The 14,299-nt window shown below is 27.1% G+C and overlaps 1 protein-coding gene across 1 annotated transcript in view; it reads right to left on the minus strand.

Moving 5' to 3' along the window:
* Positions 1-1,546: 1,546 nt before the first annotated feature.
* Positions 1,547-14,299, minus strand: part of bel (ATP-dependent RNA helicase bel) — a 42,577-nt gene continuing 29,824 nt past the window's right edge. Inside the window, exons 10-15 of the mRNA XM_043056587.3 lie at positions 13,676-13,820; positions 10,326-10,491; positions 8,812-8,993; positions 7,913-8,030; positions 5,517-5,688; positions 1,547-3,751 (exon numbers count right to left, since the gene is read on the minus strand). Of these exons, the coding sequence (XP_042912521.1) occupies positions 3,559-3,751; positions 5,517-5,688; positions 7,913-8,030; positions 8,812-8,993; positions 10,326-10,491; positions 13,676-13,820 (976 nt within the window). The 3' untranslated portion in view covers positions 1,547-3,558. The remainder of the gene's footprint in view (positions 3,752-5,516; positions 5,689-7,912; positions 8,031-8,811; positions 8,994-10,325; positions 10,492-13,675; positions 13,821-14,299) is intronic.

Genomic DNA, 14,299 nt, shown 5'->3' on the forward strand with positions numbered 1-14,299 from the left:
GGAATTTTAAAAAAGCAATTTGACTCTTTTTATAAATTAGAGTAAATTTAGTTTCAAACAAATAATAGGTTAGGTTAAAAATCAGAATATGGATTGATCAGAAAATTCTTTTTATTTTAAAGAATTTTTTATACGTATAAAATCCTGGAGAACTTAACTAGTAGAGTAAAAGAAAACAACAAACTCAGTAACATTGGCATCTATGCATACAATATTCGATAGAGATAGGAACATAAATCAAACTAGAAAGTTAATGGGTTAATTCTGACAAGTTGATGGACAATTAACACCAAAGTAGACATAGAGTATAAATAATGAGTATTTAAGGCAATAGAGTATTAAATAATGAGTATTTAAGGCAAAGAGGCATTGAGTAATCAAAGTTCTTGATTTAGCCTCTCTAAATGAGTATTTAGGATTGCTTAAATTTATTTATTGCAGCAACATTACAGGTTTGAGAAAATAATGGCTAAGCAGTTGCCTTTAATAAATATTGAGTATTTAAAGATGCAATTGAATATTGACAGCTGTAGCCATTGAATGACCTTTAGTTTTTTAAACCTTTAACAAAAGCTCAGTTGTCATGCCATCACATAATCTCAAACAATGGAACTAGCAAGCAACTTTGTCCATCAATGTGTCATTGGATTAACATATAATAGCCAGTATTAAGACTGCAAAGTATCACTGTCAATAATAAGAAAATCACTGAAGATAATTGGTATAAATTAAAAGTATCGGCTCAACAATCAGCATAACAAAGAGCATAAAATACTTTTAATGGTAGAATTATTATAAATTTATCAGAACAAATACTTTAATGTTAAAAAGAGTTTAACTTTAATTCAAACAGCAAATTCTACTGAGCATTTTAGCTGTTTTTGATTTTTTAAGAATATACTTTGGCAAAGAAAATTTTTATAAAAAAATTATATGCCTAGATGGCAAACTTTAGTTAAAGTTAATAAAGTAATCACAATTTCAAACAATCTGAATTTTCATAATGGCTAAATTTATAATCCTTAACTGCAACCTCTTCTCTAAGAAAACTCAACTGCAACGATACGCATATAAACATGGTAAAGTTACTTTTACATAGAAATGAAGAGCAACACAAATTCTAAAATTTAAAGTAACTACCATAATAATACAAGAAACGTATCAATTTAAAAAAAAATGAAAGATATAAGAATAACTAAGTACAATATATATAAAAAAAGCAATTTAAGAGAAAATCTTTTTAACACAAATGAATGTTAAGTTTCTGGAATAAGTATAAGAAACATTTTGAATAGAAACTTACAGGCATAGAAGTAAAATTTCATGTAACTAAGGTATGGAAGAAAATATACTAGCAAAATCATAGTAACTAAGAGATAAGTTTGAAAATTTAAGTAGTTTTAACTGAGTCGAGTCTCTAAATGTGTTTGAAGTATCAGAAATTGGTAATTAAACGAATTTCAATACAGGTCTGTATAGAGATAATACTGTAAAAACGCTACAGATAAAAAAAACTTTTTTTTTAAAAAAATAAATCCTTCAGCAATTTTTCTTTTTAAACTAATTGATTTTACTAATCCAATTTATTGATTTTCTTTAAAAGTACAAATAAATGCACTAAATTTTAAAACTTGCTACCAAGAAAAAAGTAATTTTTTCTTCTTCTCTTACTTACTTCCATTTCTAAAATAAAAATAATATTACCATGCATATCAATATGAAATGTGATGCACAAGATGGTACCACAGAAATATGTAGTATTTATACACATAACTGCATATTAAAAAGAAAAATATATAAACAAATACTGAGTATTTCAAGATAAATAACTTCATAGAGTATATATTATGAACTAATTTTATATAACATATTCTGTATAAGCACAGAATACAATTCACACTCTAATAAGTTTTGCTGAATGTATTAATTCAAAAAACTTTATTTTAAAAGCTGTATTTTTTCTGTGTTACACAACAGAATAAAACATTGAATTAATACCAAGTGCAAAACTAAAAAATCAGTACAGTTGAACATTGTATTTTATAATCCCAAACATTCACTTACACCTACTAAATGAGTATATATTTATATTAGAGAAAACAAAGGCAACAATTTAACACTTTATATGGTTTGTCCTAATCATGAAAGTAAATAAACCAAAAAATGAAACATGCATCTGGGTAAATGAGAGAAGATTTTGGAAAACAAAATTATTAAAAACAAAGCCAAAAATATTAAACTATACTAAGAGCTGCAACAAGAACACAGTAAAGCAGTGAGAAACCAGTCGTCAAATTTTAAGATTGCATTTTTAATAATTTTGTTAAAATTGAACCTTGCAACAGATAACTTTGAAAGTGAATATAATTACTTTAATCCACATAGCATTTGGAAGTGAATAACCCTTATTAAAAACATAATTTTCTTTATACTTAACTCACAAATACATTACACGTGTTTCACTAACCAATATAAAATCTCAAGATGTATAACTTTATATAATAAAAAATGCTGAACAATTTCAAAGCATTGTTAAAAGAAGCAATTATCAATTGTCACTCATTTTTCTTTACTGAAAAAATATACAAGTTTAAGTAGCAGCTCTTAAAATTGTAGAGAATTAAAAAAAAAAAAAATTATTGTTTTTCCCTTTGCATTGTATGCTAATGCTACAAGAAATTTTTATTGTCAAATTCGTTGCACATAATATATCACATAAATCTAAGTGAAAATAACGATAATGTATTAAGTATGTTTATATAGAATACACAAAATAACAATTAAAAAAACATTATTAAAGATTACACAATGAAAATTATAAAAATAGACCTAAAAATATTGAAATCAAGCAAATACATTTAAATAAAAAATACTGCTTCACTGACATACTATAATTTGAGTCAAAATAATCTGTCATAATTGATTTATCAAGCAGCCAGCAATAAATTAACAGCTTAAATTTTATTAATTTCTTAATAATGACATAATTTTTTTGATCAAATAATTGATTGAGAATATAATTTTATAGTTTCAGCCACATGTATTTATCTATACCTTATACAGGTATAAATTTTTCAATTATAAATGATGTATAAATTTAAGAGGAATTTCAAGTACTACCAAAAAAATTTTCAAATAAACATTTTATTATGAAGCAGCATTCAACAAGTATTATCAATATTATTTCATATATAAATTCAAAATCATAAACTGCTACTGATTCTAAACACTAAATACTGCGAAAATTTAACAAAGGTTTGCTATAAAGTAGTTAGCTTTTTAAAATGATTAAAAGTTGTCACAATATTAATAATATTTTATAAACTGGATAGCATTTATACTAGAGAATATTAGGCATGTAGAACAGATGAGACAAAACCATGCTATTATGAGATGTTTTTAAATCTGAAAATATGTTTCCATTTACTAACACAATGCCTGGATATGTGACAAACAAATACAAAGAATTGATGCTCATTCACAAATGCGTTCTTGTTTAGAGGAATTATGTTTTTGAAACATACTCAACTAACTTTGAAAGTTATACTTTCGACACAGTTAACTACCCCACCAATCATTTGATGAAGCACCACCATAGTTATTTCTAAATTGATTGGGGTATTGATTTCCTCCATATCCAAAGTTCTGGGAGGGATAACTGTTAGTATTAGAGTTTCTGGGTCCACTCGTTCTCTCACGGCTGTTACCAAACTGACGATAATCTCGTGAGCCAAATCCACCAGAGCCATACCTGGAAAACAAATTATTTCTTATAAATTTTTACCTTTCTTTAAATAAACCTGTTTTATAAAAAACATTTTTCTACTCAACACACGAAAGGCTAAAATTTATTGGTAGCAACAATGATCTTTAAGATTTCATTAAAATATTTTATATAAATCTATCAATTGTTGCAACTACACAACATATGCCTGCCTAGTTAGGGGACATCTACAGATGGAACAGAGATATATTCAGTGAGAGAGATGAAAGGAGACCTATTTGCTAACTTTTACTATTATTTATGTTACTTTTTTAATGTTATTTTGTTTTTGTAACGTTACTTTTGTTTAGGACTGTTATCGCTCCATTGCTGCATTTTAGACAAAACATTTCAAATGATTTTGTGCCTACTAAGAGAACAAATTTATTAATTATCTTTAAACATTTTTTTTTGTTGAAAACAATGTCCTTCTACCTGATAAAATAATGTGTCATATTTGAATATAAAAAGAAAACTATGTTAAACTTGGTTAATAACAGTATTGTAGGAGATGTTAATTAGCACTTTATTAACTGGCAATTTTATACAGAAATTACGCCATATCACTGACTATTTTTATGTAATTGAATATGGAAGTAAACTAAAATATTCTAAATAAGGAACAAAGCTTTTACTATATTCTATATCGCAATTGGAAATGAATAATGCAAACACAATGATTTAACTTGTCAAATTGTCACCGATAAATAACAAGTTAATGCAATCCATTGATGGCTCATTATTTGTTGATGAAGAACAAAAGTAGTTCATTCTTCATGGTGTTTTAAGATTTTCAAAAATTATATCAATATTGCAAATAATAACATAAGATAGTGTCCACATAAATTCTAAGTTTTGCAATGTTAACTAAAAGATAAAATTCATGTTAATATGGGTTGATGATTTATTAAATATCCTTAACTAATAACATCCCGAGTACTTGATTTGTTCTAAATTCATCATATTGCCATTAAAAAATGCTATTCTCCTCTCCTGCAACACGCAAAGCCAGAGCGCTGATCACCGATGTCATCAGCTTCCTCGCGGTCTGGAAGAAAGGAAAGAACAGCAGGGGGAAAGAGGGCAGGAAGAAAAGAAATGACAACGGATGAGGTGAAATGGTGGGAAGAGAGGAAAGGACAGCAGATGAGGAGAGATGGAAAGAAGGGCGTGAGCAAAGATTTCACAGAAACTTTGCGGTTATCTTAGATACGTCTTTTTTTTTTTTTACAGCGGGAAGGATTAATTCGATTTACAAAACATTGATCATAAAAATTGTGAAGGGTCCTTTTTTAAGTTAAGATATTTTGGGAAGGGTTCCTTTCTATGAAGGGTTTATAAACAGAACCAACTTTCTCCTAAACAGACCCCTGAAACCTCATGATTAAAAGGAACTCTCCATTTATTATTTTCTCTCCTTAAACCAAATATTCTTTGAACAATTTTTCTTTCAAATATTAAAAGTCTATCTTCAGCTGTTTTTGTTAATGTTATGTTTACAAGTATAACAAGTATTCACTACCATACAACTGATAACTTGTAATTAAAAAAATTTAGATCTTAATAAATTTTTAAAACATAGTAGCAACTAAACGAGTAGAATACAAAAAATAAAAACAAAACGTATTTACAATCCCAAATTTATAAACTTCTAAGATCAACATTGTTTGCCAATAGATATAAAAATTTAGTAAATCTGTTCCACTGGTCTATTTTAAATGCTTTTCAATAAATAGAAAAAAGTACAACATACTTTTTGCTACTTGAAAATTTTCTTGAACCAGTGTTACATCGCTGTTCAACTTGCACTTCCTTAGCCAAAATTGACAGCCACTCAGGTAATTCTTGACGAGTTTCAGTAATTAATTCCACAAGGTCGCTGGCCATATTGCGATTCTTTTCATTAAAAAATGAAGTAGCCAATCCTGAAAAGAAGTACTTTTAACTAATGTAAAGTTTAAAAGGATTTTTTTTTTTTTTACTTATTTAACATCTTTCATCTGAAAGAAATGGAATTTAAAAAAAATATGAAGTTCTAATTAAAAATAGAAACTTTATGAATCTGGTAATAGAACAAAAGCCTGATTACTTTCATTCCTTTATCACTATAGCAATCTATTACTTTTATTAGTTCTGCTTAATTTTTTCCAATCACATATATATAAAAAAAAAGGATGATGAAATTTAATCTTATACAATACGAAACTTATATTTCAAAACTTTAATACCATCATGATTCATATTAGTTTCTTAAAATGATTTTACACTAGTTTGTTATTTTCTTAACAATTATCTTTGTTTAATAATATATGTTGAGTTTCAAACTGTCATTTTCCTGGCATGTCACAAATAATATTTACAATAAAACTCCGGAATATTTTCTCTAATTTTTTACATCTAAATTGATAAAAGCATTTCTAGACTATACGCACAAGAAATGATTACACAAAATATTTTACAAAAATAAAGTATTAAGGCAATTTAATATTTTACTTTTAACAGATAAGGTAATTTTATTTACATGCAATCAAGTAATTCACTTTATATTGTATAAATAAGTTTCTTCAGTCAATTTGTTTAGCCACACAAATATGTCATTTTCCTGGCCATTAATTTTTTTATAACCTACGAAGATGATGCTAGCGTTAAATCATTCTGGTTTAAAAATATAATTGGTAAGCCATCTTGTCAAAACCTATCGTTCAGCTAGAACTGATAAAAGTTTTAGAGAAAAATTCATTCTAAGAGATTTAAAAAAAGCAAATTGGCTTTTATGTTGTCACTTTCCAGTCTTCTTTAAATCATTAATAACAATACTAAATTAGTCAGCCTGAGCTCTAATAAAAAAGCATGCTGTTAACAATATAAAAGTTTTAAAGAAGAAATGTTTTTTTAAATATTTACAAATGTCATTATCCTGCCACTTGAATGCCAAGAAAATGCAAAAAAAGGTAAAAACAATTTTGTTTCAGGTTTTTAAAATTTCCACTAAAGTTTAGTATATATATTAAAAAAAAAGATAGTAATTGGTGGTTTAAACTAACAGTTTTGAATTTGACGTTGGAGCATTTGAATACTATAACTTGGGTGCTATTATCTACATTCTAATCAACAATTTAAGAAGCATTATTTAGACAATTTTAATTCCCTACCTTTTATTTTAATAAAACTAGGGCAACAGGTACCAGTTAATTATGAGGGAAAAGTATATCTTACAATCATGAGTTAATAAAAAAGTCGTACAGAACATGTACATTTCAAATGCCCATGGATGAAGTAGGAATTCCATTCAAGTAGTTTAATAGTATCATTTAGTACTTTGAAACAATGCAAGTTTCAATTAAATGTACAGCTTAATGGCACAAGCAAGAGCAGGTAATCAAGCATATGATGTACTTAATATAACAAAATCAAACAGTATTATAAATTAAGCCTGATATAAAAATACCTCAAAGTTGTGGGTTCCCTACTTACTCTATTTTTAAATGTAGTAAAGTGCATTTGGGCTAAATGACAGGCTTGCATTTATAAATCACAATTCTGTTGATGCTGAATATATATAGATTTATATATTGTAATTAAATACTAAGTTTAGAGTTATTATGGAAAAAAACAACATAACATTGCTGCCAGTTTGACAGAATGAAACAGAATTAACGGAATAAGAAATTCTATGCCCACTATTTCAAGTACAATCCATGCTCATCAGTGTGACCTCTTGTTTCAATGACGCTTTAATTATAAGGATGATACATTCACTCCTGATTGCTATGCCACTGACACAATGATATCCTAATGCCCCTTTATGAATCAGTAATTCCAACATAGTGACTGTAATCCTTTCATTTGAGTCAACAGAAGTTTCGAAGATCCTTTAAACTATTATTTAAAGAAATATCTGAGAAAATAATAAATTTAGTAAAAACTAACTTTTCAGAAACTTCCTTTAAAAAAAGAAAAGTATTTTGATGAATTCAGGAGAAGCTAGCAAAATTCAGTAGAACTGGCAACAATGTATAAATCATACAAGTCAGATCTTTGTTGATAAGATATTGCTTATTAATGATAATCAAAAAAAGACAAATTCATGTTTTTTGATATGATAGATATAAGTTGCTTAATTTAGTACACTCTCCCAACATATCTTACCAACAGTTCCTACACGCCCTGTTCTTCCTATACGATGTACATACTCTTCAACATCACTAGGTAAATCAAAATTGATTACATGCTTCACATTCGGAATATCCAGACCTCGAGCAGCAACCTAAAAGTTAACCAAAATTATTAAATAAAAAATAACGATTAGCAAGATAATAGTTCCTATAATTTTGAAACTAAAATGGAAAAGTTTGATTTTCAGATAATAATACTAAAAATATAAAAAAAAAGTCTTGTATATAATTTTAAATTTGTAAGGATTCGTGGCTTAACTGCATTAATTTCCTTTCCCCCCCCCCATGGGAAATTATTCTGCAAAAATTCAAGACCTAAAACATTAAACACTTTAATATCAAATTCAAAAGAGTTATACATAAGACAAAAATACATTAAATCAATTAAAAAATTAAATTAGTCGGTTGGTACTTTAAGCCAATTTGACAGATTTTTAAATGCTTGGATAATACTTCTATATTTTGGATAATTTAGTTTTATATCAAATTATTTATTCTTTTCCACCTACTTCTGAAGAAACTAACTATATTATCCAAAATTATTCATAATTTTTTTTGGCAACTATTAACGGATTTTAAGCTTTTTTCGAATCTCATCTCTACTTTTAAGAGTTGTTCAGAAGTGTTTAAGAAATTAGTTTTTTTTTTTTTTTACTTATCTGCCTAGATTAAATCAAGATACCCTTGAATGACTAAAAAGATACCCTCAATGAAGGTAACTTATTTTCGTAATTACAGTAACTGTCACCATTTCTGTCTGGTGTCTTGAGTTCTTATGATAGCAAGACAGCAGCTGATTTTTTATTATCTATATACCATACAAGCTCCTAGAAATTTTTTTTTCTTTTCATATAAGATACATTAAAAACATACCGCTGTTGCAACCAAAACTGTAGTTGCCCCAGTTCGGAAATTCCAAAGAGCTTCTTCTCGTTCTCTCTGGGTTCGATCCCCATGGATACTTGTCACAGGGTAGCCTTCACTCATAAGAAAATGTTCCAATGCATCAGCTCCTTTTTTTGTTTCAACAAATGTTAAAGTTAGAGAATCTCGAGCTAAAAGGAAATCACAAATTATATATTTTAATATAAACTGAAATAAAAAAAATTTTAAAGGTAAAATAACATATTTTATAATTCAACAAAATGAGACTGGATTTTACAGTTTAGATTTTATGAAATATTTTGTACCAGTAATGAAGATTTTTTTTACTTTATAGAAAAAAGATTAAAGAAAGAAGATTTTTTTTACTTGGACAAAAGTGAACGTTTATTAAGCCTAATAATAATGCTTGAAGTTTTTTTTAAAAACTTTCTTATCCAAATATCTAAATCAAACACGTATAATGCTGCTTATTGTATTTTCCATTTTTTTTAGTATCTTAAAAAAAAAAAAAAATCAAAATAATGTTCTAATAATTTTACTATAAATAAGACATAATTTTTCTTTTTGTAACACACCACTAATATTTCATTGCAGAACATTAAGATCAACCATTGAAACTTTACAACAATGACGACAGAAGAACAAGCTGAAAACTGTAGACCACTTTGCAGTTGTACAAATGTTGCCCAGGGATGGATCATGATTGAGACCTGTGCCACCAAAGAGTCTATTTAGTGAATGGAGACTACCTCCATAATTGTTAATCAGTTCTTGCAGTTGTTAAAATGGCACTCTACTCACATGATAAAGAACTTTTAAGGCAATGTCTTTTGCCATCTTCCCAATTATTTTCATTGTTATTTGTTTATACTTTTGTATTTTGAACTCTATTAGAAATTAAAAAGGATTATAATCTATGGAGTGGGCTAAGTAAATCTAGCCAAAGAAAAAACAGGAATACAAACTTATTTGTGTAGACAATTTACATTACATAAAATATTAAAAAAAGAAAAAGAGCAAGAATTTGCTTGCTTCTTGGTACTGTGGCCAGATTCAACTACCTGTTCGCACTTCAGAAAATTAGTTGTACGTTGATTTTTCTATTCGATGGTTGGTTAAGTGTAGAGTTTAACACTAGAAAGACTGAATATTACTGCTTTCCTAGAAAGTTAGAAAGGGGCAATGTGGCACTTCTTATATTTTTTGAGTATAGATCTAAAAATAGGGTAATATGAATCTAAAAATAGGGTAAATTTTTTTTTTTAGATATAGTAGAGGCTATAATAATAAGAATTCTATGGTATTTTTTTTCTTTAATTTCGATAATGGAAATATCTATTAAATGAAATTTTATGACTATTTTAATTAGTCTTACATTTTCAAGACATTTTTTTCAATATCATGGAAAAGCATTCAACAACATTAAACAGTATTAAGCCTTATAAGTATCATTAAAATCATTTAAATAAACAACATGATTATATAAAAAAAATAACAATTACCTGCATTGCCATTTTTTAAACCAGCAGCATTCAGTAGATCTAAAAGAAATGATCTTTTGTCATGCTCTTCAACCCACACCACCTTTTGCGTTATATTTTCTGACGTACTTCCTACACGTCCTACAGCCAAGAAGATATAATTATCCAAGAATTTCCTCGCCAACTCCTGTGTCAAAAAAAAAAAATTTTCAGAAACATCACTGTGCAAAAGTTTAAGCAGACATACAAAGATGCAAAAAAGATAAAATATTAACAATACTTATTATAATTTACAACACTGTATCGATAATGATCTGTGGTGGACGTAAGGAAAAAAGCAACCTTATATAAAACTTTATAAATGAAAATTGATGAATGACCTTTCTACATATAATCTACAGAATTTCAGTTCATCTACTGCAGAATTTCAAATTCCCGGGAGAAAAACGTTTTTCCACTGGGAATAAAAGTAAAGAATTCTTTTGCTTCTGTTTTACCACTGAAATAAAAAGATTCAACAAAAAACTAAAATGTTAAAAGGTATGTATATTATGAATAGCTGTTTTAAAATTTCATTATTCATTGAATTCTGAAATAGCTATTCTTTCTGAAAGCCAAACTGATGATTTCTTAAACAAACTTTATGGTTTTAATTAGAGTATTTCAATCAGGGTTGGGGTTTTGGATGTCCTTAACTGGTTTTGGACAGGACACATAGGTTTTACTGTCATAAACTGACTTAAATTGTCCTAAAATGTCTTAAAGTGTTCAAAACCTTGAACTTTGTTAAAAGGTTACCATATATACATTACATAATAATTTCATATATTAATAAATATTTGATACTTTTTATATACTGTTTGCTTCAACTTATTAAAGGAAAATATTTATAATTTTTGAAGCTCCACAATTCATTGAACAACAAAAGTGAATACCTTTGAATATCCTAACCTTTAAACATGCTTTTAATATTGATAAATTATGCTTTTACATAAGGAAAAATAATGCAATATTAAAGATAATAATAAACTTTTTTAATAAAACAAAAACTTGTCTTCATTTCATTTCTTGATTAAAAGTTAAAATTTTATTTTTCACAATATATATATATTTCTTTTTTAAATGTGACATAATTTGAGTAAATAGGTTTTGGACAGTTTAAGATAGCTTTGAACAGGACAGTTTAAACCCTGGTTTAAACTGTGGATTAATCCATTCTGTCCTAAATCTTGCAAACTCTGATTTCAATAATTCAGGAGTGGAGTTTTTTCCTTTAAATTTGAGAGTATTTTAGAGACATTCTCCAAAAATCTTAGAGGTAATGTATTAAATATCCACTGATATGTAAAACTTAGAATACATATTTTGTATGGCATATAAATAAATTAGTCATATTAAATGCAAATATAAGAACCTTATTTATACATATTACAACAAATAGTTTACACAGTTTTATAAATTGGGGTAGACTAATTTGTTAATTAATCTCTTCTAATCTTTTATTTTTACCTCAACATTTTAATTAAAAACCATTGTTTTAAATTAAATTTCAAACAATAAATTTTTTAAAGTTATAGTAAAAAGTAAGAAGGTCTTTTAATTATCAGTTGCTTCTTCAAAATTTCCTCTGCTCAAGTTTCAAAGTCAATCTTTTCTGATTAAAAATTTTGTAGCTGGACTTTCCAGATTTCATCTATTTTAATAGCACAAGCATCCAATTAGAGCTTAATACCTTCAGTATTGGAGTTTAGTCCTAACTCTGTAATCCATGCCTCAACATTTTTTATAGCAACTATATCTTTTAGATACTAAATTATATGCAAATCATTTCCACAATATTTTGAGTAACTGCTTTTCTCTATTTTTCTGTTCCCCATATTATTACACTCTTGAAAACAATGCAAAAATTGTATACTTGATAATTAAAATTTGTGTGACAATTATTAAATAAAGTAATAAATATTAACTGCAAAAATTTTTCAATTTGCTTAATAGGTTCTCGCTACGGTGAAATACACTAAAAGCAAAATTAACATTAAGGGTCTGAACTGTGGACTGCTCTCTCTGATTGAACTATTGGGATCATATTTTGGAGGCCAAAAAGCAGATTCTGTCTAAAGAAAAGTGTGTTAACTCAGAAAAAATATATTTTGCATCCGATTCCCTAACTTAAAATATGGTCTGCCCTAATTAATTAGCAAATTTGAGGCCACCTCTTCAAATCTTTAAGATTCAGCCCTAAAAGATATGATAATTAGATCAAAAGTTAAACAGGGTGATCAGCTTATTTTTTGGTGCATTGCACAAAATATGGTTAATACAAAAACCGGAAAATCGCATGTGAGACCTAAAAGTCAAGATCAAATTGCGATTGTAGTTTGTAAATCAGGTCAGTAAGAATTGTGAACAAAAAAGAAAAAAATATGGAATGTGATGAGTCATAAATCACGCAAATACTTATCGTAAATTGTGTTTATACAAAAAGTGATATAATATTCATAGTTTAAGAATATAAGCGAATCTGAATTTAGCTTATTAGCAATATAATCACAAAGAAAATTAAACAGAGATAAAGAATATTAATCATCTATATTCATATAATTAAGATAATGTACAATTAAGTATTAAGGATAACAAATTTAGAACAGAAGAATTTCAAATAAGCGTAACGTATCGAGAAAAAAAAGTCTTTGAACAAAAAGGAAGATTATTAGAAGGAAATTCTGCCAGAGAAGGTCATTAGCGCAATGAAGAAACCTTCAAAAATCCTTAGTATTTCACCTCTCCTAAAGAGAAAATATCATTTTCTTTGTATTTATAATTTAGAACACTTAGCAGTACATATATATACACTTACCAATCAAAGCCTTGATAATGTGCATTATTTAAACACAATATTTTGACTGAAACACTTAATATTTCCAATTAAAATGGTTAAAATTGTTCAGTTATAACAAATTGCTGAATAAACAAAACCAAAGTTGTTTTTATTCCAGCTCAACATCAACATAAATTATAATTTAAATATAATAAGCTAAATAGCAAATTATTTTACATACAGCTAACAAAAAAATCATAATTGAAAAATTTCCCTTCACTTTTACCCATATTTATCCTTTTCATTTTAATCAATTGAACATGTTACCTCTTATAAATTTTATTACCATATTATTAATTCTCAAGGCAAAACCATTATTAATGAAATCAAATTTTAAAAAAGTCAATAATTGCTACATTAAGAATACACTCATAAATTATACTGAATCAAAAACCTTTTTCTTAACATCAATGACTTTTCCTAACACCAACCCCTAAATAAAAGAACATAAAATAAGTATAGACTTTAGAGCTTTTGAAGAAAACATAAATACCTGGACTTTTTTAGGAAAAGTTGCAGAAAACATCAATGTCTGACGTTCTCCAATTCCAGGCATTTTATCCTCAAGAACAATGCGTCTAATTTGAGGTTCAAAACCCATATCAAGCATTCTGTCAGCTTCATCAAGAACTAAGTACCTGGAAGGAGAGAAAAGACTAAGATTTAAAAAAAAACAATTAAATACAAATTTAGTACTCTTATTATGTTTTAAATAAGTTAATAGTTTTTCAAGTAAAATACACATCCTCTAAAGATTTTTTGACATTCATTAAACTGTGTGCATTCAAAGTGCAGAATTCTCAAAATGTAAAAATTTTCTAACAAAAAGCATGCTAATACAAATTTTTAAAATAATTCAATAGAATAAACATTCATAGATTATGTAAACCATTTCAGGAATTTTTATCAATTTTTATAAGAAATTGTTGAAACTAAACTTGCTGTGAATTTGAATATTTTTCCAAAAGTTCAAATATCCTAATCATTTTCTAATTTCTTTTGCCCATTTTCAAATGTTTTTTATTTTTAAATTGCAATATTTTTAATAGAATATTGTTGCAATACATAAATTATTCTGATTTGAGTAACGCCTACTTTTTAAGGACCTATTTGAAAT

This window comes from Parasteatoda tepidariorum, chromosome 12, assembly GCF_982258835.1.
Source record: "Parasteatoda tepidariorum strain Cologne lab strain chromosome 12, Ptep-v5.0, whole genome shotgun sequence".
Lineage (NCBI taxonomy): Eukaryota > Metazoa > Arthropoda > Arachnida > Araneae > Theridiidae > Parasteatoda > Parasteatoda tepidariorum.